We start from the raw sequence: 23,314 nt of genomic DNA on the forward strand, positions 1-23,314 counted from the left end.
CAAAGGCCCTCTGTAGAGATTCATTTCATAATATTCACAGAAGTGATTTTATTAGGACCTACTTAAGCCACTGTGTTGTAAAAGAAATATGTTCATACTGAGTTGACGGTAAGAACTGAACAGATATTTTCTTAACTCAAAATGTCACAATCACAGTAACTACATTTTTATCAAAAGGATTTGAAATATTCAACAGAAGATCACACATAAACTCATGAGAATTTCATGACTAAAGATTCAGCTCAAATACACACACACACACACACACTAGAATTTTCATTCCTGAGAATATGATTAATTCTCAAATCTTTGTTTTTTCTCCAAAGAATATTCTGGGGGACTCTTTGAAATGGAGACTCCTGAACACAACCTCCAAAAGAATTAGACTCAGTCCACCTGAGTGGGGAGTGGCACTGTGTGTTTAATGGGCACCCACACCTCATAATTACTAGTATATATAGAGATAGGAGACAGGCATAGCTAAAAGAATATCTAATGTGTTACAATCCTCAATTTATGACTTCTTGATTTCTTCAAATAATATAATTTACTACTATGTTAAGCCAAATCACTGAATAGGATGAAACAAATTTATTCCGTTTTTCATTATTACACATTCACATTTTTTAATCTCTATCCTATGTAATTGATGACTCCCTAATTTAATGCAAATTAACTTGCTTTCCATGCAAAGAAATAAATTTCTACATGCTTTCACTTAGAAACATCAAAAGGTCCTTAAAGAGAAAAAAAAATGCCATTGATCTCTTCACATCAAATTTGGGAGCCAGTTTCAAATGGTCATTTGCAAAGAAATGGAAGGAGGAAAGAAGGGCCCAAATGCCAGGGTGGCCAGGGTCAGCCAGCAGAGCCAGCAGACGGAGGCCTCTGTGAACAGGCACCAGAGATAAGCACTCTCATTTCTGAGATAAAGAGCTGTCTTCGGAAGAAGAGCTATACATTTCCTGTGCTATGAAGGTAAATCCAAAGTAAATTCTAGGAATTTGTGGGTTTTTTTTTTAAAAATTGCACACTGATATTTATTAACACAATTACATGTTTGAAGGGCAAAATAGAACTTTTATAGAAAAGTGCAGAGCCTAGAAAAGAAGCAGATTTCCCTTTGAAATAGCCCAGCTGTAACTCTTCCCCTTGCTAAAACCTTGCTGATTTCAGGGGTATGTTCCCCGCCCATTACTAAGCAATGTGTCCAGGAAGCATGACCCGTGCAGTTAGGTCGCCTTCCCTCTGTGGTGTTTATGGCTTTGAATAGTTATTTTGTGCCTCTTAAAAGATGTAGTTTTATATATGTTTTCAGCCCTGGCTGGTTTGGCTCAGTGGATAGAGCGTTGGCCTGCGGACTGAAAGATCCCAGGTTCGATTCCAGTCAAGGGCATGTACCTTAGATGCAGGTACATACCCAGTGGGGAGTGTGCAGGAAGCAGCTGATCAATGTTTCTAACTCTCTATCCCTCTCCCTTCCTCTCTGTAAAAAATCAATAAAATATATGTTTTCATTAAACTTGAGGGGGAAATATGACATCAACAAATAAGCACTTTCAGAAATACAAGATATAACAATTTTGGTTAATGTTATTATATCATAAATGTGTGCTAATTGCTGAGAGAGGCAACTATCACATCTTGGATCTGAGGAATACCTCTCCACAACAAAAATTTACTTGTTTTCTTCTTGGTATTTTTGCTTTTGACTCAAATCAAAATTCCAAAATGTACATCCTACACCTATGTTAATTCAGAACTTAATTTTAATCTTAAATTATTTCCTATGAAGCTTCACCACACCTATTACCAAATGAATAATGTACTCTACTGAGAGTCATGTACTTTGCAGTAAGAAAAACGTAAAGGCCAGAGTCATTGGTCTGGATGCAGCAGTAAGGGTGCCCATGTGACCTTATCCTTTGGAAAAGCAGGCACCCCTTGTTCTTTTATTTTCTAACCACAAGCAATTCTCCCCAGGCTGTTAGAAAAACAGGCTTCTTTTGTTCAGCTCCTTTTGTGACAGGCAAGCATGTGGAAAGTGATGAGACAGGGGTAATGGAGTCTAATGAGCTCTGTGGAGTCTGCTGTCTGCATTCTTAGGATGGGCCATTTCCATTTTTATTTTCAGTCAAAGGTCATGCGGCCCTGCACCTATGCTGCGGTGAAGGGTGTGCTGTGTCAGCATTCAGGGACGGCTCTGAGTTAAAGAAGGGCCTGCGGAACCTACCTGTCTCAGATGGTATTGGCACTAGTGAAATGCATGGGTAAACTGTGGTGGTTTGGCGCCTGTGCCCGATACCCACCTGTGGTTTCCTGTGGCAGGGGAGGTAGAGAGTAGCTCTGAATATGCCAGCCATGAGTTCCAGTGTTTCTCAAAATGCCTTATGCATCCCATTCCCCTGATTAAAATTCAGGTTCTGACTCGGCGGGTCGGGGGAAGGGCTGAGGTTCTGTATTTTTAACAAGTTCTCGGGCAATGTCTGATTTCCTCTATCATTGGAGGGTGGGGTCATTGCAGTGACAATCATGTGTTCTGTGAACTCTTAGGAGTCGTTCTACAGATAACTTCAGTGGCATCACAACCGCTCAAGTGAGAGACAGTACTGAGGAGGCTGGTGAAAGGACTCCCAGAAACACTCTATCCAGGCACCCCAAATCCTCAGCTGACACTGAGCAGAGTCAGAAATTGGAGGGGGGTCAATTTTGAACTGTAATATCCTTTCGTACAGAAGGGCAACCTAATTTGATTTTAGACTTGTAATTAAACCCTTTTGACATAAGCTTGTAAGAAAGTTTAATCTGTGAGTGTTAATTTTAACTGGGAGTGGTCTCCTAGTTAAAAGTTGCTGCCAAACCCAGCTCCTCCCTGGGAGCAGCTGTGGCAGCAGCATTCTGGGTAGAAGGAACCAGGCGCTTGGCTCAGGTGATCTTCTTACTGTCCCAAAGACCGGTGCAGAGCAATCCATGACTTGGTGCTTTATTAATTATTTATCAGAGTTTTTAAAGGCCAGTCTCATATTCACACAGGGACTCTTCTTTATCAACAAGGTGGATTCAATTAAATGAGTGCCATTTGATTTCTCAGCAGCTGCTTCTCAATGCCCCTCACCCATTAGTGAAATACGGGAACACTACATCTGGAGTCTGACTTCCAGACCTATTTGCTAAGGGTACTTGTGAATATTTTCATGGAAGGAATACAGAACAAGGTGCTCCTGACCAATCTTTAATACACACACACACACACACACAGCAGGATAGACAGACAGGCTTCCTCTTCGAGGGACCAGAAGTCCCCAGCCTGCTTTCAGAGGTGCTGACTGCTGTAGGAACTGAAGCTCAGTTTTCATTCTTGTTTATGTGGTTTATGCCCATCATAGAGCACAGGTGATATTGTCAATGTTTGGACAAGCAGAGGGTTTTATCAGATCAAAGTAGGCTTCAGTATGCCGTTTTCTCCATATATAGTTTTAAGTATTTTGAAAAATATGTGAACTAAGGTGTTTTGCATCTCAGCATCATAATAAACACAGGCCTTTTTACTCAGGTTGAATCAGATAAAGATTGGCTGCATATATCTAATATATACATATAGCTAATATAAAGATCTAATTTTCAAAATTAGACATTTAGCTTCTAAAACGCAAACTTAGAAAGTATTCTCCCTGTCTCATTTTTCTACTGCTTTATATGTTTCACCAACACCCACACCGTGGCCTTGGTGCTAATTTCAGAAGAAAAATACACCATTAACCCTCAGCATAATTTATAGGGGGAAATGGCAAATAAACTGCTTCAAGGATTAGTCGTTCTCTCTATTTACATTTTATAAATTCTTTATATCAACACTTTATTAAATTTTTATTCTTTTATTCAACATAATACTTGGCAAATAAAAGAGTTTGAAAAGAGAGGAATTATGTTGTATAAATAAACAGTTCTGGGAGGACTAAAAATGTTCCTTGATTCTTTCCTAGTTAAAGCTTTAATATTTGTGTGTTTGTGTGTGTGTGTGTTTTAGAATCTAATCAGTAACTATAATTATTTGAATACCAGCTATATTTATTAAAACATAATTTCTTTATGCAATGCACCACCGATGAGACCATATATAGCTACAATTCTCCTACCCCATTTTTCATCTGTCTTCACCCAAAGAAATTACTAGTAAACCACCAGTTGAACTGGTAATGATGCTAGTGATGCTTTTCTCGTACACAAAACTATGTCTGTTGACTCTTCCAATGCAAAACAAACCCCACAGATTTGCTAGAAGGTTGTCCAGGTGAAGCGGGCTGTTTGTGGCCATGTCAACAACAACCAACTAACTGACTCAATCATGGAGGTCCTGGGACTGAGGTATTACCTGCTTCTGGACACCATATCTGAATGAGTGAGTGTGTGTGTGTATGCTTTCATTCTAAAGAGAATATGTACTGATTTCCCTTTTCTACATCACTTATTAAAAAGAAGCTTATCTTCTGAGGGAGGTTTTGACTTCTTTAACATGTTGCCAGTCCATTTCAGGAGAACTAAGGATGAAGACAGAAACATCAGGAGATATCAGATATCATTTAAGGTTAAGTGTGGGCTCTTCTCTGTAATAACAGCACAATGGGCCAGGTACTATCTAGCAAGCCAAACGGGAATAATCAATGCTACCGAGTCTGTTTGAACATATTGCATAGCAAGCAGTCATTTGAGGAACCACCAAGTCCACTGGGTCAAAATCATTAATGGTTTTCTTTGGGTGCCTTTGCTACCAAGTCTCTAGCTGCTTGTCCCTGGGCAGGTGCTCAGGATACAGACACTATAGAATAGGCATCATCTGTTTTATGTTCTCTAAATTTATTAACTTCTTTATAAACTCTAGACTGCACTAGAGTGAGCTGCTAATTCCACAGGTGAGCCTCTGGTAGTCCATGGACCGCTGTGTAGGCCTCTATTAGTACTACAACTCAGACCTAAAACATAGGAAGCCAGTTTCCAAAGAACTGAGAAACTCAGAGATGAGGGAGAAGACACTTTACCTTACAGATTTTCAATACCCACTGAGCCAAGTCTTTCTGGTAGTGGATGGTAATTTTTTAATGTCTTAATCACTTTGGGGAGAACCTGGTCCTTCTGTGTCCATGCTTCTCCCTGTACTACAGATGACTTGCGGTTCTCAGGGGGATATAACACTTCACCCACCAGCTACTTTATAATAGTCAGTCAGAAATATTTGTTGACTATCTACTAGAGAAGGAGTGATGAGGAGTTCTGAAATATGCAGGGCTCTCAGCTGCCCTTGGGGAGCCCATGTGCCCACTTATTCAAGTACCCTGCCTCTTTTGATTATAGGAAAATTCAAGATACCTTCTTTGTGTCAAAGGCAGTCAGTGCTTTGGTAATTAATGCACAACACAATAAATACAAATTGATCCATTTGTGATTAGCCTTCATAGATTCTAGACTTTTCACTTTAGTTATTCCATAGCAAATGCGTGCGTGCACACACACGATGGGGCAAAAATAGGTTTACAGTTGTAAGTATGCAAAGCAGTTTATTCTTGTATTATTATTTATTAATTATTGTATTATTTTCCATATGAACAACTGTAAATTTACTTTTGCCACACCTGTATCTACATCTCTATCTATCTACCTATCTATTTACATATATGTATGATATAAAATATGGACTAAATATATGACAAATAATTTTGTAATAAAAATTACAAGATGCACCTTGGTTAAAGATAGTGTAGGAAAGATTCTAATGTAGGCTTGGATGCGAATTAACTCCATTTTGAGAAATTTTAAGTTATTATTTAAGGTTATTTGTACATCTGCTAAAACAGTTGGTCTCCACACAATCCCAGGTACTTTGATAAAAATTTTAAAAAATGTTTAAAAGCCTCAGGATAGAAAATTAATATTCAGATATCAGTTTCATTTTTATATACCAATAGTAAACTATCAGAAAGGAAAACTAAGAAAAAAATCCCATTTACAACTGCATCAAAAATATAAAATACCGCCCTGACCGGTTTGGCTCAGTGGATAGAGCGTCGGCCTGCGGACTGAAGGGTCCCAGGTTCGATTCCAGTCAAGGGCATATACCTTGGTTGCAGGCATATCCCCAGTGGGGGGTGTGCAGGAGGCAGCTGATCGATGTTTCTAACTCTATTCCTCTCCCTTCCTCGCTGCAAAAATTCAATAAAATATATTTAAAAATATATATATAAAATACCAAGGAATATTTTTAATCAAGGAGGTAAAAGACCTATACTCAGAAGATTATGATACACTGAAGAAAGAAATTGAAGATGCCAATAAATAGAATCATATACTGTGCCCATGTACAAGAAGAATTGACATCATTTAAATGTCTATACCACCCAAAGAAATTTGTAGATTCAATGCAATTCTCATCAAAATACCAATGATACATTTCACAAAACCAGAACAAATAATCTAAATATTTGTATGGAAACACAAAAGACCCCAAATAGCAACAGAAATCTTGTAAAATAAGAACAAAGTGGGTAGTATCACACTATCTGATATCAAACTATACTACAAGGCTATAGTAATCAAAAGCAGATGAGACTGGCATGAAAACAGACACACAGATTAATGGAAGCAAGTAGGGAGCCCAGAAATAAACCAACACCTATGAGGTCAATCTCTGACAAAGGAAGCAAGAACATACAATGGGACAAGGACAGTCTATTCAATAAATGGTGCTGGGGAAATTGGACAGATACATTCAAAAAAAGAAAAGAAGAGAAGAGAAGAGAAGAGAAGAGAAGAGAAGAAAAGAGAAGAGAAAAGAAAAGAAGAGAAAAGAAACTAGACCACCTTTTTATGCCATATACAACAATAAACTCAAAATAGATTAAATACTTAAATATAAGATGTGGAACCATAAAACTCCTAGAAGAAAACATAGGCAGTAAAATCTTGGACATTACTCTTAGAAATATTGTCTGTCTAGTTCCTAAGTCCCATGTCTGTCTAGTTCCTAAATCCATTCTCTTAATCACAGTCTCCTATATTTGTTTAGCTCAATGGAATGCAACACAATTCTTTCTTCTTCATCCGCAATTAATTTCACTATTCCTACTCATCCTTTTAATTATTCTGCCCTTAGATATTAAAATGACCTAGATTCTTTCAGACTTATGTCTACATTCATGACTGTGGACTTTTTGTGTTGAGTCCCACCTTTCCTTACTTGCTAGCCTACTGCCAAGTATCTGTATTCCTATGTATCTATCCGTTTTTCCCCGCTCTCGCCTTCTCTTCATTGCCCTGGGCCTTCACTTTAGTCATGTTCATTGTGTCCTGGGTACTATGTTTCTCATTTCATGACCTTATATAGCTAGAATACATCAAAGTGTTGTAACTTTCTAGGGAAGGATACACAGGAGATAGATTTTATGAATATTTGTGAATCTGAAATTATTTGGTCCTCCCTGTATGATGATGGATAATTTGGCTACATATAGATTTTGGGTTGAGTTATTTTACCCTGGAATTCCGAGAGCATCACTGGGTTGTTCTTTATCATGTACTATCACTACTGCAAGTCAGGTGGCATCTGTTTCATTTCTCCCCAAGGGTGCTCGGGTATTCTTATGTTGGTGCTTTCAAATTTTGTGATGTAGACTATGCATCAACTTTTTATTCCAAGCATAGGGCATTTCCTATGAAGGCACAGGTCCCTCTGCTCCAAGGAATTTTCCCATATTACTTCACTGATAACTTGTTTCTCTCCAGTCCCTTTCTGTGACTCTAGTAATGCTAGATCTCCTGGATTTGTCCTGCAAGGCTCTTCCTGCATTATTCTGATATTTTCTGTCTTTCCCCCTTTATGTTCTCCCTTCCCATTGATTTCCTTGACTCACATCCAGTCTTTCTATAAAATCTTTAATTTGGGTAGTTATATTTTTGTGGCCTATAAGATTTTCTTGTTATTTGATCCTTTTACATATCATTTAGTTCTTATTTAATAAACACAAGATTACCAAGTACCAAGATCCTTCTTAGTACTTAACCTAAACTTATTGCTTGTTTCTTTTAATATCTTTTATTCTGTAAATTATCTCTTTTTATGCTGAGGCACAGTTCATTTTTTCTATTTTTTTAGGCTTCTAATTCTCCCGAATTCCTCAGTAATCCCTACTAACATATCACATTTGAGAAAGAAAATCCCGGAGGTAGCTTCTTCTTGTGCTACAATCTAAAGAGAAGTGTTCCCATTTCTAAATGCAGGTGTTTCCCATTATGCGTTCCTGAGGGAGAATTTGGGACGGGAAGGTGGGACATCCAGGCTGGCACTTTCCTTCTGAAAGAGAAGGTCAGGAGCAGTCCTGAGCCACCTACCAGCTCACTGCCCACAGAACGGTATGAAATAGACTGTAGTAGACCATGGGCAGCCATAACCAAAGTCTACTTTCTCAGTTTGTTCAGTTTCTTCAATAGTCAACCCCTGTTCTTCTCCTTGGAGTAGGCATGGGCTACATGGCAACATCTTGGTAGGAGAGAGGGGGCATGAGTGGGAGGAGGCAGCCAACTTAGAAATGCCTGGAGCCCTGACTTTCAATGGATCCCTTCATCTTGAGGCCTCTCTTCTCTCCCAGCCCCTTAACTCAACTCTGACCCTTGAGCCTGTCCAAGAATTCACTGAAGGCAGCCAGTCCACCTCCGCTGTGCTGACAGAGCAGATTCTTGGGAGAAACTTGTACATTTTTAATTGCTTACCACTCCTATCTACTTTGCTTTCTAGAAAGTTCCTAAAAAGGCTTACTTGTTGGTGACACCCACCCCCTGGCCTCAGGCCTCTGTGTTCTTGTCTTCTTAACGACGTCATTCTCGGTTGCAGTCCTGTATGTTATTTTTCAAGGGGTCTGAGACATAGGGAAGATGTCTGAGACAGAGGGGACATGAGTGGTTAGAATATGCCATCTTGAACTCTTGTCCAAGATACAGTTTCATTTTTAAATTTACATTTCCTAGTTAAGCATGATCAATATCAGATAAGCATCAATAATATTGCAAAAGCTTTGATAGAGTTCTACATAAAAATACCATTTTCCTACCAAACAAAAACCTGAACAAAAGAAAGCCTGTTAACCTCATTTTAATTAGCAAGATTGCCATATGGTAGGCAGGAAGGGGAGGTATTAATTTCTGTGAATCAACAAAAAAGAAAGACATCAGGAAGGCCTTTGGGGCCACCTAGCATCCCAAATATTGAATTTCAGAAGCAGCCACCACTTACAGTAGCCGGATGTTAAAACAGCCTTTCGCTGCTGCAGTCTGACCCAAACACAACTGGACGGAAATCAGATACCAATAAAACTGGGAATGAGATGCTGTGTCAAGTGACTACAGAGGAATGCCTGGTCACCGTTTCTGGGTTGCTGAGCAGATGGAAGCTGTTAGGCAGGAGTCAGCAGGTGCAGAGGAGGTGTGTCGAAGAGATGGCAGTATCCATGCTCTAGGTAGGGAGAGCCTAGAGATAGGGGGCTTCCATGGGACCACTCGGAGGAGGGTTCTCTGCTATAAAATGGGGTCCCAGAAGTTAGGGGGCAAAAAGCTGAAGGAATGTTCACTTTGATGGTGGAAGCAGGGAAGGGTCCATGTGTGGGAATAGACCTGCACTCCTCAAGCTTGTTAATCTACAGGATGGATGGGTTTGGCTCCCAGAGCAAGAGCACAGGGGGAAGGGGCTGGGACTAAGAGGCACAGCCTCTATGCAATGCCAGAGAGCTCCTGAGGTTGGGGGAGGGGTCTAGCTTCAAAAAAACCCGGACATTCTGGTGGAGAGTCAGCTTTTTTAACAACCTTTGAAAGAAGATTAAAGTGTGGATTGATTTCACTGGTTGATCACATTCTAATTAGCAGGTCTAAACTATGACTTTGTTTTATTTTATTTTTTACATCTGGGTGAGCAGGAGGTTCACAAGAACTGATCGAGCATTTGTGCCCTGCAGGCAAATTTCACCTTCAGGAAATGCAATGTAAAGGAGGAGTGGAAGCCACATATCCTGTTGCATTCGGACCATATCTCAAGTGCTGTGTGTTAAACAAACTGGCTCATTATCTGGGGAGACTTCATGTTTCCTTTGAGAACCTGCCACCAGAGATGGCAAAGCTTTATTCTAGGATTAGGCTTTTTATTTTCTCCTTTTTCTTTCTTATAACAGGTGCACCTGGCAGAACTAGCAAGTCTGAAATCTGAAAATATGTGAAATTTGGGGTTTATAATATGTGATCCACTCAAAATACTGTGTTTTATATTCATCTGGCTGGGGTACAAGGTGGATACGCCTTGACTAAATTCCTCTCCATATTAGGTCAATTTTCTTTGCAATCATTAAATGTACAAATCTACATTTAATCCATTTCAAGTTTGCCTCAAAATATGCTTGTGATGTTTGACTTAACTTTAATGCATATTTATAACTCAGATTTCTATTTTTAATGGGATTAATTTTGCTCTAAGCCAGAAAAGGAGAGGATCATGCTATTTTTCTTACAGAAGTGAACAAAAATTGGTAAAGTTATATTCAATAGAATGATGAAAGCCTGCTAACCTCATTTTAATTAGCAAGGTTGCCATATGGTAGGCAAACTTTTGCTTTCTTTAAAATCACTAGTCATTTACAAAAGTTAAAAACGTACATTGCATTTTTACATTCTTGGTGTTTTTCTTCAATAACACAATATACTTTCTACCCACATATCATGTATATTTAAGATATAGAGAAGATGGACTCAAAGTAATTGAGGTTCAAATTACATCTCTGTGGTCCAGACACATAACTTTGGGCAAGAAACTTATCACCAATCAGTCTCAGTTTTTGAATCTGTACAATAGGGGTGAAAATTGTACATAAGTTACTGGAAAAAACATGAGATACAATTTGTTAAGTGTCTGGCACAATGCCTGGCATTTGCAAATGCTTTATATCGCAATTATATTTTTTACCTAATTTTATTCATTGTGAATAAAATGAATACATTTAACTTTTAATTCATAAACAATAAAATTAACCTATTTGTCAGGAGAAACATGTTAAAACTACTTATGTCATTTATCTAGCCTTCTTCTTCCTGTACTATTTATGAGTGATAATTTTTGAATTGTTCCATTTCAAAATAAATGGGTGAAAGCTTTAATAACTAGATCTGGGAGCAGGGAAGGACTCTTCAAATGCCTTTCTAGGTGTTTCCCTGCCCATTTTTTCACTGAAAATCCCTTCTCCGCACAGCCCCCAGAATGAGGTTTCTAATATGATCAGGTCAGTCCTCTTGGAAGGGTGACACTCACTATAAGCCCTTTACCTCTCATCTCCTCCCTCATCTCCACCCCCAAGCCCATCACTCATTTCTGCCTCAAGAAAGCCTGATTGGCTGATCACCCCTACACCTTTCCACCGCACCTTGCATCACACCCCTTCTCTACTCTTTGACTTTGCTCCAGCTACCTTTGCTTACTAGTTCTATTGCTGGTGCTTAGCTCTGGAGCCACCGCACTAAGGAAGCATTTGCAGCACATGTCTGATCCCCACTATAACAGGCCCCTCTAGCATGTTCCCATAGTAACCAACCTGCCTCACCTGAGCACTGGATTTCAAACAGTCTGTTCTTATATCCATTACCAACTAGGTCTCTTGAGGGCAGGGGTTATCCTTCACTCATCTTTGTGTGCCCAACACAGACACTGGCATGTTTGGGGACTCAAAAGACCTGCTTTGTGTCTGAAACAAAAACAAATGACCTCTTCCTTGCACATCCAAGTTGGTATGGCAGGTATTATTAAGTTATAAAGTTATCTTCTATTGAGCTGGCCAATGTACTAGAATTTTATATGTATTTCCTTATATTTGTCTGACATTGTGAGATACATATTGTTGTAAAAACCTAGATAAGGGAACAATTTTAAGCAGGCAAGTCATGCACCTAGGTTAGGGACCTTTAACAGGAAGGCAGAGCTGGGTTTCCAGGAAGGCATCACTATATGATGAGAAGAGAGACAATCTAAAGAAAGAAAAAATTCTAAGAGGTCTTTGGAGTCTGATGGCTTAACATCTGAGAAATTATACTGTTCTAGGTTGACTCTGAAGTGTGCTTTTTTCCCAGAGAGGTGGAACTCTGAGATCACTGACAGGACTTTAGAAAGCTTGGCCATCAGAAAGGTCTAGTGGAACGTGTGGGTGTGTGTTCCTCACCAAGTGTCCACACAACTGCTGACCTAAAATCCTCAAATAGAACTTCTACAAATTTGGAAATATTTGCAGCTAAACAAGAACCACTTCTTGAAAACATTATGCACATTTTTGATCTCTAGTTTTTCTCCTCCCATTCTCTTTTGGATCCCCACTTCCAGTAGGATTTTACCACTACCCTTCACTGAAACTACTCTTTCAAACTCGCCAATGAATACACTCTGCTAAACCAATGTCAGCCAACAGTCTTCCTTTGTCTTGACTTTTTAACTGTACTGAACATAGTTTATTGTGACATGCTGTTCTTTTGGCTTCTAAGAAATGGCACTGACCTTCTCAACTATCAGACTGATACATTTGTGGGAGGCACTAGGGCTCCTCAGTCCTTGGACCTATTCTCTCCATACTTACTTCCCAGGGTAATTTCTTCTAGACTCCTGGTCTTAAATACTATCTACCTGACGATGACTCCACTCTCTAATTTTTATCACCAGCCTGAGATTCTCCCCTGAACTCTGACTTGCACATCCAACTGTATACTTCACATGTGCATTTTGATTCTGATAGGCACCACATGTCCAAAACCAAAATCTTAATATTTACGAGCACTGTCCTCAAACCCAACCAGATCCCTCTGCAGCACACCTGTCTCAGTCAGTGGTGACTCCATTCTTCTGGTTGTTGGTTCAGTGACAGCCTTAGTCCTCTTTCTCTTATCATCATCACCTAGTCCGTGATAAAATCCAGTGGGCGCTACCATACATATACACCCAGAATTACACCACTTTTCATAACCTTCAATGCCACCATCCTGGCCCACATCATAATCATTTCTTGCTTAGATTACTGCCATAACCCTTAACTGTTATTCATGCTTTTGCCCTTAACCCCCAAAAGTGTATTCTCTACAAGTACCCAGGGTGACTGTTATATACACTACGTCAGATTATGTCACCCCTCTGCTGAAATCTTCAGTGGCTCACATGGATTTAGCACAGCCAGCATCCTCATCAAGACTTACAAGACCTTCCTTGCTGGTCACTTCACTGTCTTCATGTCATTTCTATGCCCTCTTTCTCTAGATCAGTGGTTCTCAACCTTCCTAATGCCGTGACCCTTTAATACAGTTCCTCATGTTGTGGTGACCCCCAACCATACAATTATTTTTGTTGCTACTTCATAACTGTAATTTTGCTACTGTTATGAATTGTAATGTAAATATCTGATATGCAGGATGTATTTTCACTGTTACAAATTGAACATCATTAAAGCATAGTGATTAATCACAAAAACAATATGTAATTATATATGTGTTTTCCGATGGTCTTAGGCGACCCCTGTGAAAGGGTCGTTCGACCCCCAAAGGGGTTGCGACCCACAGGTTGAGAACTGCTGATCTAGAGGAAGGGCATTCTGAATAAAAGGAACAGACGTGCAAGGCTGGTAAATAGGGGCATGTCTGATATGTTTGCAGGACAGCAAGGAGAGTGTATCTAGAACAGTGGTTCTCAACCTGTGGGTCCCCTAAGACCATCGGAAAACACATATATAATTACATATTGTTTTTGTGATTAATCACTATGCTTTAATTATGTTCAATTTGTAACAGTGAAAATACATCCTGCATATCAGATATTTACATTACAATTCATAACAGTAGCAAAATTACAGTTATGAAGTAGCAACAAAAATAATTGTATGGTTGGGGGTCACCACAACACGAGGAACTGTATTAAAGGATCGCAGCATTAGGAAGGTTGAGAATCACTGAATTAGAGCTTTCCCTGGCCACTCTATCAAAAATATTTACCTTGCCTGGCTGACAGCTTAGTGGTTAAGCACTGACCTATGAACCAGGAGGTCACGGTTTGATTCCCGGTCAGAGCACATGCCTGGGTTGTGGGCTCAATCCCCAGTAATGGAGCATGCAGGAGGCAGTCGGTAAATGATTCTTTCTCATCATTGATGTTTCTATCTCCCTCTCCCTTCCTCTCTGAAATCAATACAAATATATTAAAAAAATATTTACCTTGATTATTTTGTCTTCTCCCTTTGAAAGGAGCTCAGAGATATTGGTTGATATTGATCACTACTCTCTAAGCTCTAAATCAGTGCCAGTAAATCAGAGGTGCTTAATAAATAATTATGGAATAAATTAATTCATTCAAAAGTGAAAGTCAGTACCTATTCCATATTTATATGTCCTAGTTATCAGTGACAAATCTACAAAGTCACAGCCTTGAAAATCTGAAAGCTATTTTTCAGTCTTGACTGTAATGGTACTTTCAGTTAGCAAACAAGGTGGCTCCAGAGTTTACGACACCTGGAATGCTATCAGGCACCCCGATTTAGGCATGGGGTCCAAAAGCTCCAATACTCCTGGTCTGTCACAAACATGAGTCTGTCCCCACACCTTTCCTGAGCTATAGTTTTCTAATTTCTGAATGGGGTATCTGATCTTATGCAACCCAAGTATTTATGTGGAGTTATAAAATACAAGGTGGGGCCACAGTAGGTTTACAATTGTTCATATAGAAAAAATACAATAATAGCCAAAACCGGTTTGGCTCAGTGGATAGAGCGTCGGCCTGCGGACTGAAAGGTCCCGGGTTCGATTCCGGTCAAGGGCATGTACCTGGGTTGCGGGCTCATCCCCCGTGGGAGATGTGCAGGAGGCAGCTGGTCGATGTTTCTCTCCCATCGATGTTTCTAACTCTCTATCTCTCTCCCTTCCTCTCTGTAAAAAATCAATAAAATATATTTTTAAAAAAAGAAAAAATACAATAATAAATAAATAATAATACAAGAATAAAATCTGTTTTGTGTACTTATGACTGTAAAGCTACTTTTGCTCCACCCTGGAATTTTAAACTCAAAACCACCAGCAGCAATTTACAAAAAAGAATCTTTAAATGAACATTTAAAAGCATGCATTTTAAACAAAGTATTTCAAACATTAAAAGTGTTCATTGAAACTCTAAAATTAAAAATGTTAAATGACAAGTTGATTTTTTTCACCAGGTAGCAAAAATGAAATATGGTCAGAGAATCTGAGGAACAGATGAACATTGGGAGGGAAGAGAAAGCACAAGAGACTGTGCTGACCAATGGCAGTTCTCTTTCTAGCCAAAGCCTTCTACACTGCCTCCCAACCCACACATACACATGCAAACACACACACACACACACACAGACCCTCAGAAACATTCACTCTAGATACTAGAGTGGGATCAGTTTTCACAACATACTTACTTTTACAACCATTTCCTTAATTCATGATATAAGGAGCTATGGGACTGCTCCACTGGCACACCCCCAACCTCTCCACCAGACCACACTCCCTATTCTTACTAAAATAATGCAGAACATGCACACACTTAGCATGTATAACCAGTGGGACAGAGCTGGAAGCTAAGGCAATGAAACAACCATTAGCAAGTCACCTGTACTCTTTGAGCCTCAGTTTCCTCTTCTTGGTGGTGGATGGGAAGAATGTCATGGAGTTTTAGTCTCCCAAGAGCTCCACCAGTTCCCCACCCTTTGACATGATCTAGTTATTTGTAAACTTATAATACAAAGTGTCCATACATGTTTCCTAGCCCTCTCTTCCAACCAGAGTGCTTCTTACTTAGTTCCTGCCTGAAAGATATTTTGGTACTAGTAGCGGGTTGGCATTATAATGGTCTACCTCCAAAATTCTATTAAAGAGAAAGGAGTGAGTGAGAGACAACACTATGTTCACTTCAGTAAACACACTTAGCATAATTGGGGGCAGGGGGATTGCCACCTTCACCCTGTAATGTCACACCAGTACTTTCCAGCACTCACTGTGCGAAATAAAAGACACCCTTGGACACCTGCTTCATGTATGCACCAGGTCCCTTTCTTTATTTTATACTAGAGGTCCGATGCACAAAATTCTGCAAGGGGCTTGGCCCTCACAGCTGTGGCTGCCTTGGCCCTCGCAGCCCCAGCTACCTCATGGCCCTGATCCCTGCCCACTGTTGTTCCAGAAGGTCATTCCGCCATCTGGTTTAATTAGCATATTAGCTCTTTATTATATAGGATATCTTCACAGTCATCTATTTACATCACGAAAGGAAACCTATGAACACAGCATCTGTTACTAGAGTGACACAATTACCTAATCTATATAATAAAAGCCTAAGCATCCGTTATGGTGGAACGACCAGAACAACCGGTCACTATGATGCGCATTGACCACCAGGGGGCAGATGCTCAATGCAGGATCTGCCCCCTGGTAGTCAGTGTGCTCCCACAGGGGGAGCACCGCTCAGCCAGAGGCTGGGCTCATGGCTGGGAGTGCAGCGGTGGTGGCGGGAGCCTCTCCTGCCTCTGCAGCAGCACTAAGGAGCAGCGAGTCAAGTGGTAAGGAGCAGAGAGCAGGCGGGCGGTAAGGAGCAGAGAGCAGGTGGGCAGTAAGGAGCGAGGGCTCCTGGACTGCGAGAGGGCACAGGCCGGGCTGAGGGACCCCTCCCCAGTGCACAGATTTCATGCACCGCGCCTCTAGTCTCTCTATATAAAACCCTAATATGCAAATAGACCGAATGGTGGAACAACCAATCAACCAAACAACCGGTTGCTATAACATGCGCTGACCACCAGGGGGCATGTGTGGAACATGGTGGGCATCAGCAGCAGGTGGCAGAGTGTGGAACATGGCGGCGTCAGCCATAGCGGAATGGTGGAGCAGGTAAGTGGGGGCGCCAGACCAAGGCGGGGTACTGGTCACTGTCATCAGGGTGAGCCTCTCATGGTTACAGAAAATTCTTTGCTCCCGTGCACCGTGGTCCCGTCCAGCACTTGCACCTCCTGCTGATGCCGGCCCTGCTCACACCTGCTGCTGGCACCTGGCGCTGGCCCCGATCACTCAGCACCATCAGCGATGCCAGCGGTGGCTGCTGGCCCCGATTGCACCCACTGCCGGCGCCAGTCCCGCTTGCACCTGCAGCTGGCGTCGCCACTCGCACCCACTGCTAGAGCCTGGTGCCAGTCCCAATTGCCCCTGAGGGCTTCTCCACCTCCCCCTGTTCCTGAGGGGTGATGGGGGCAGCAGCCGCTGCTCACACATGCTGATGGCGCCAGCCCCACCCGCACCCACTGCTGGCACTGGCCCCAATGGCTTCATGCCATCAGTGGGTGCAAGCAGGTCTGGTGCCATCAGCACCTGGGAGCAGTGGTGGTGTAGCAGGGCTGTGGCAGACAGGGGACCAGGGGCTGTGGCGGGAGGGGCCACCCCTGTGCCCACCACAGCCTCGAGGCACACAGTTCCTTTCAAGGTGCATGAATTCGTGCACTGGGCCCCTAGCACTTTCATAGGAAGAAAAGAGTTGCCAATAAATCCAGGTGAGTTGTCAGGTGTTTGGGAGACAACACGTTAGTTTTTCAATCATCATGTCTGGTTTAGCTGAACATATGGTGCTACCAGCAGAGTCACCTGCTCAGCCTGGTTTCTGATGGACAAAAGGACCAACCACAGACATGTTACCTACTCTGTATGGGCAGGGAAAAGCAGCTTTCTTTCCCAACCCCAGCCCCTCATTCCCTGTAATAAACAAGTACAAATTCAAGGGCCTTCATTATTGTCACCCTTCCCCCATGTAAATTCACTGACAGGTGGGGGGAGCCCTTTACTGTTCCCAGTGACTAAATTTAGACAAAATACAATACATTCCAGCCATAACCAAGTAGTAAAATTTCAAGGCAATTCATCACTGGTTACTTTTTTTCACTACTATTGAAATCAATGTAAACTGAATGTCAACTTTGGGGAAAATCCAATACTTTCTTCTACAGCTAAGTGTAGATCACTATAGGTAATCATATAAATTTGGTGAGCTTTACTTGCTTTGGTCTTTTTCTGGATACAATCAACAGGTCTATGAGATTCTTCATTAAATTTGACTTAGTTTTACGAATGTCTAAATCTTCTGATGGGGGAGGAATTAGAGTTTGAGAGACTGCTTTACTTTTTAAAAAGAAGCAGATTATTTTCGTTTAGATCCTCACACAGCCTAGGGACGCCCTGCAGATGCTGGACCCTGGCCCACAGACAGGCCCAGCTTGAGCATGGCTCAAACCCAGCTGTATGTCTCCATCCTGCCCACCAGCCACCCCACCATGTGCCCAGGTGCCCCCATGGCGGAGCCAGGGAAGGTGGGCAGGGAGCCCTTTACCTGCCAGGCTGCCCGGCCTCTGGAGGGTGGCGGTGGCATACAGCTCCTGCGAGTGCTTGCTGTACTGGTCGGACGCGTGGACCAGGCGCTTGGTGGGCGACAGGGTGGCGTACGTGCCGATGGTGGAGCTCAGCTGGTGGATGGGCGAGGAGGAGATGGTGGACTGCACGGTGGGGGGCGAGGTCACGCGGATCGGGGACAGGCCGGCCGAGGACACGACGATGTTGATGGGCGAGCTGGTGCTGTAGGACTTGGCCAGGCGGCTGGGCGACTGCTTGGGCGAGGAGCCGCGCGGCGCGGCGTAGGCGGCGCCCTCGGGGGCCGAGCCCCCGCGCTGCAGCTTGGTGGGCGAGCCGCCCTGCGGGCCGGCCAGCGGGGAGCCCCCGCGCGGCGGCGCGGGCAGCGTGGAGCTGGAGTAGTAGAGCGCGGCGGGCGGCGCGTCCGGCAGGTGGAAGGCGCTGCCCAGGCTGGGCGCGAACGGCTCCCGCGGCGGCGGCGGCGGCGGCGGCGGCGCGGGCTCGGGCCCCGGCCCCGGCAGGTGCCCCGCGCGGCTCGTGGTGCCCTGTGCGCGGGAGAGCAGAGAACACGCGCGTTTAGCCGGGGAAGCTCGGCGCCCCGCCCGGCCCGCCCGCCCCCCGCCCGGCGAGGGAGGGACGCGTGGCGCCCTGCCGCCCGAGAGCACCACGGCGTGTGGGATCCCGACGGCCCTCCAGCGTCAGGCAGGTGTTTCTCCAACAGAAAGAAAAAAAACAACTAGCAAAGGAGGCTGACAGTGGCAGCAGGTGTGGTAAAGGGGACAGTATTCTGCTTACGGGGCTAAGATGTTTCTGGAATAGCAGAGGCATCGCAGTAGTCACATGAGGATTTTAAAAGGCCACCCAACAGGGCCACCTTGAGCTAGTTGAGGGCAATCACGATTTGTTAGTGTTAAGGAGAAATTCAGGCATTAAATCTTTCTCCCCCCCCCTCCCCCGCCCCCACGGGCATTCCACTGGAAACAGTTTCTGCCTCCGAAACTGGCCAAGCTGCATACTTATCGGGAGAACAGCAAGGAGAGCATACTTCCTAGAGTTTATTCTTTGCTAGTGTCTTGCGAATTCTTTTTGGTTAACAAAAAAGGAAGGTAAAGTATTATTTTGCAATAAAGACGCTTGGTCTTTCAGTGTGATGAAAAACACACACACACTTCTAGAGGAATCAGAGAAATTGCAAATTAAAAAGCCTCCCTTTTCTAGATTGTAATGCTGGGCTCCAAATCTTTCAGCATCTCTCTTTCTATGGCTCACTTTTAAGAGCCCCCTGCAGCTGTGTCTTCACATTGGAAAGTCAGTGGTCCCCCTTCCTATACAAGAACACAAAAGACCACAAGGGCTGGGGCGGAGACAGTTGGAGGGGAAATCACTTTCCTTGAATCTCATCCAGAGCCAAATTTGCATTCGAATGAAAACACTACATTGTCAACCTCTTCTGGGCAGGAGGTCTGGGAGGATCCTGGCTTCCCCGAGGAGCAGAGAGGTTTCTGAGAGCAGGCTGGTGTGAAAAGTCGGGTGGGGTTGTACACACAGAAAGAGAGGCGCTGGGAAGGAAGGCTTTGAAATTAGGGATGGGAATTGGGTGGGGAGAATGAAGCTGAGGAGATGAAGGGAAGGGTGAGAGAGACTGAACAGATGCTATCCATTAAAAGTTTCAATTATGCCTCTCCACCCGTTTTGGAATGGCAACTGGCAAATAACAGACTGGGCTCTTCCATCCCCACATCCACAGCATTCCAAATTTTATCTGGGATGTCAGACTCATGCGAAAAGCTGAGGGAATTAAAGGAGCAACATCAAAATCCTCTAGTAAGAGCTGCATGGAAAGACAGGGAATCAAACTGTTGAAAGACATTCTCCATGTGAGGGGTGTGTGCGTATTTATTTACATATACATATTTGGTATGTATGTGTAAGTCTCTCTCTCTCTCTCTCTCTCTCTTTCTCTCTCTCTCTTTCTCCACTGACAAAGATTCTCTCCTTGAGCAAACTCTAGTCAAGCCCCTCTGTTTTGAACGAGGCCCTGTGCTCATCTCTGCATTGCACAGTTTTAGCAAGAATCCTACAGAATCCCTTCCTCTTCCCCCATGTCCGCTCACCCTCCCTATCAGACAGAGTTCCTCATCTGCCACCGTCCCCAGGCGGCATCTCAGCACCCAGGCCTGCCTTCAGCAAGCATCCTGCCGGGTCACTTTAACCAGAACCCCTTCCCCATGGTGTTTCCTCTTAGCAACTTTCTGCCCACTGATCCCGCCCTGGTCTTCAGCTATAAATTCCCATTTTTCTGTTGTTATATTTGCAATTGAACCCAGTCTAGACTGAGGTCTCTTTCCTCTATTGCAATCGTTTATTTTTCAGTCTGATTCTCCTCTCACACCACAGAGCACGTATTTTGAGTTTAACAATCGGTGGGAAGTAAATGTAAGCTCCATGATTTGTTCAATGATGTGTCTCCGGAAACCAGAGCAAAGACTGATTCATAGCAGAGATGCCACGAATGTTTACGGAATGAATGAAAAAACTGTTAGTAAAGCTGGTCCCGAGGCTTTGGCAATGAGGGCTGTCATGCACAGAGGAAGGTGGAGAAGCTGTGCAGAACTGCTGTGCTTACCCTGAACCCCCGAGAGATATTCCAGCAGCATCCAGAGCATGGGGGTGTTTAGACCCAATTCTTGCTTTCCTCTTGGAAGAAGTTCTGAGCATGAAATGTACAGACTGGGCTTCTCAAACCTGGCTGCATGTTATAATCGCCAGGGGAGCTTCTGAAGAGGTCTCAGTATCCATGCTGTACACTAGCCATTTAACTCAGAATCTCTGGAGGTGAGGCTTAACCATCAGGCTTTTTGGAAGCTCACCAGGTGATTCCAATGTGCAACCGAATGTGAGAAAGTTATGCCTAGAGCAGTGGTTTTCCAAGTGTGGTCCCTGTTCCAGCAGCTAGCAACCAGAGCAGTGCTGGCATCACTCCCTCGTTACTGACTCAGAAACTCAGAAGGAGGGGCCCAAGGGTGTGCATTTTAGCAAGTTCTCTAGATCACAGGGATTTTGGTGATCCCTAAAGTCTGCAAGCCACTGAGCTAGAAGAGATTGTAATGCAGGGGATGGAGTGGGACTGAGTGTCTGCATTTCTAGCAGTTGCTGCTGGTCTGGGAAGCACTTGCTAAGGTGCAGGCAGTCAGCTTCTGCCTTCCCTTTACTTCTGCAGCTCTCCTGGGACCTGAGCAATGTTCAGCAGCACAGGACCCAGCTGGCAAGGGACAGAAGAGCCTCAGGCAGCGATTTCTGTGAAGTCTTCCCGCAGGAGCACAAGGAGAAAGAATTCCAGAGGGTGTGATGACAGCCCCTTGCTTACAACACAACAAACACTTTTTCCTTATGTCTTGGATATACGATATTCATAATAACCATAAAAGACATTAATGGTGCTATTGCCAAGTAGCAGAATCTCACATAATAAAAGCCTAATATGCTAAGTGTCTTGTCATCTGTTCAACCAATCAAAGCATAATATGCTAATGATATGCTAAGGCCACTCAACCGCTTGCTATGATGTGCACTGAGCACCAGGGGGCAGATGCTCCAACCCGTAGGTTAGCTTGCTGCTGGGGTCTCGCCAATCGGGAGGTAGCAAGATGGGCCGGACACACCCTGGAGCCCTCCCACGTCCCTCTCCGCCCCGATTGTGCACAGATGGGGTTCCTCAGCCTGGCCTGAGCCCTCTTGCAATCCAGGACCCCTCGGGGGATGACAGAGAGCGGGTTTTGGCTTGATCCCACAGGCCAGGCCGAGGGACCCCACTGGTGCACAAATTCGATACCAATATAAAAAAATTATTCTGATATTTAAATATTAGAATGACACAGATCCTAGAGAAACCTTGAATAAATTTTACAAACACTTTTCTTTTAATCTGTTGGAACTTTTTTTTTTTTTTAATTTGTTGGAACTTTGAGTCTCAGGAATGCTAACTCTGCTGGATACTATTGTCTAATAAGGTTTGTTAAATAGCCGCAAATCTGCCGAAGTTTTGAGAACTGCCACACTAGCTCCACAAAGTTTGACAGGCTGTAGCAGCCAATCAAAAATATTTCTAAATATTGCAAGATATTGGTGAAATTTAGCCAATAATTTTTACATGAGAAGAGAAAAACAACCACTAAAATGTTATATACTCTTTCAGATTGATATTGTTCAGGCTGGAAATGTTTAAAATTTTCACTGTCTAATATGACAGCCAATAGACACAGGGGCCTAGTGGGCACTTGACATGTGCACTGGATTTTCACACACATTTGATCTGAACTATTTGATTTAAGTTGAATTTAAGTACTCAAGTGTGGCCAGTGGCGACCTTACTGGATCACACAGTTGTATAAGCCCTTCTGCAGTTCACAATATATAATCCAGGGGTGTTACACTCCGTTCGGTGGCCTATGGAGTAAAAAGTGTCTAAGAATGGTTCTTTGGCTAAACTAAGAAATATGTTTTTAACATGAATTAGACAAAAACAGTAATCTTTAGGAAGCTTGTTTCCATTCTTGTGTTTATTTTTTTGTTCCATTATGTAATTCATTTAGCAATTCTTAGCCAGTTAGGGATACAAAAGGCTGCACTTCAAGCCTACTGCCCAATTCATAGGCTGGCTTATTACTACCTAGCTCATTGGATTAAATATAATATATACACATTTCGACACACAAAGAATTGCATCCACTTTACTGTCGTGGAAGCTCAATTCTACCTTAAATGTATGTAAATACCACTAAACTGTAAATCCAATTTTAAAGTTAGAATTGCAAAACTTCACTTAAAAAATAAAAAAAAAAGACAACCACACCCTTCATCCCTGAGGATA

The 23,314-nt window shown here is 42.9% G+C and overlaps 1 protein-coding gene across 7 annotated transcripts in view; it reads right to left on the bottom strand.

Moving 5' to 3' along the window:
* The window catches only part of CTNND2 (catenin delta 2), a 760,996-nt gene that overhangs the window by 297,205 nt on the left and 440,477 nt on the right, over positions 1-23,314 (bottom strand). For all 7 annotated transcript variants that reach the window (XM_070411906.1, XM_070411899.1, XM_070411900.1 and 4 more), the window contains one exon: positions 18,428-18,989. In XM_070411906.1, the coding sequence (XP_070268007.1) occupies positions 18,428-18,989 (562 nt within the window). The remainder of the gene's footprint in view (positions 1-18,427; positions 18,990-23,314) is intronic.

The sequence above is a fragment of the Myotis yumanensis genome, unplaced genomic scaffold (genome assembly GCF_028538775.1).
Source record: "Myotis yumanensis isolate MYYU_CA2020_CCGP unplaced genomic scaffold, mMyoYum1.0.hap1 SCAF_4, whole genome shotgun sequence".
NCBI classification, from domain to species: Eukaryota; Metazoa; Chordata; class Mammalia; order Chiroptera; family Vespertilionidae; genus Myotis; species Myotis yumanensis.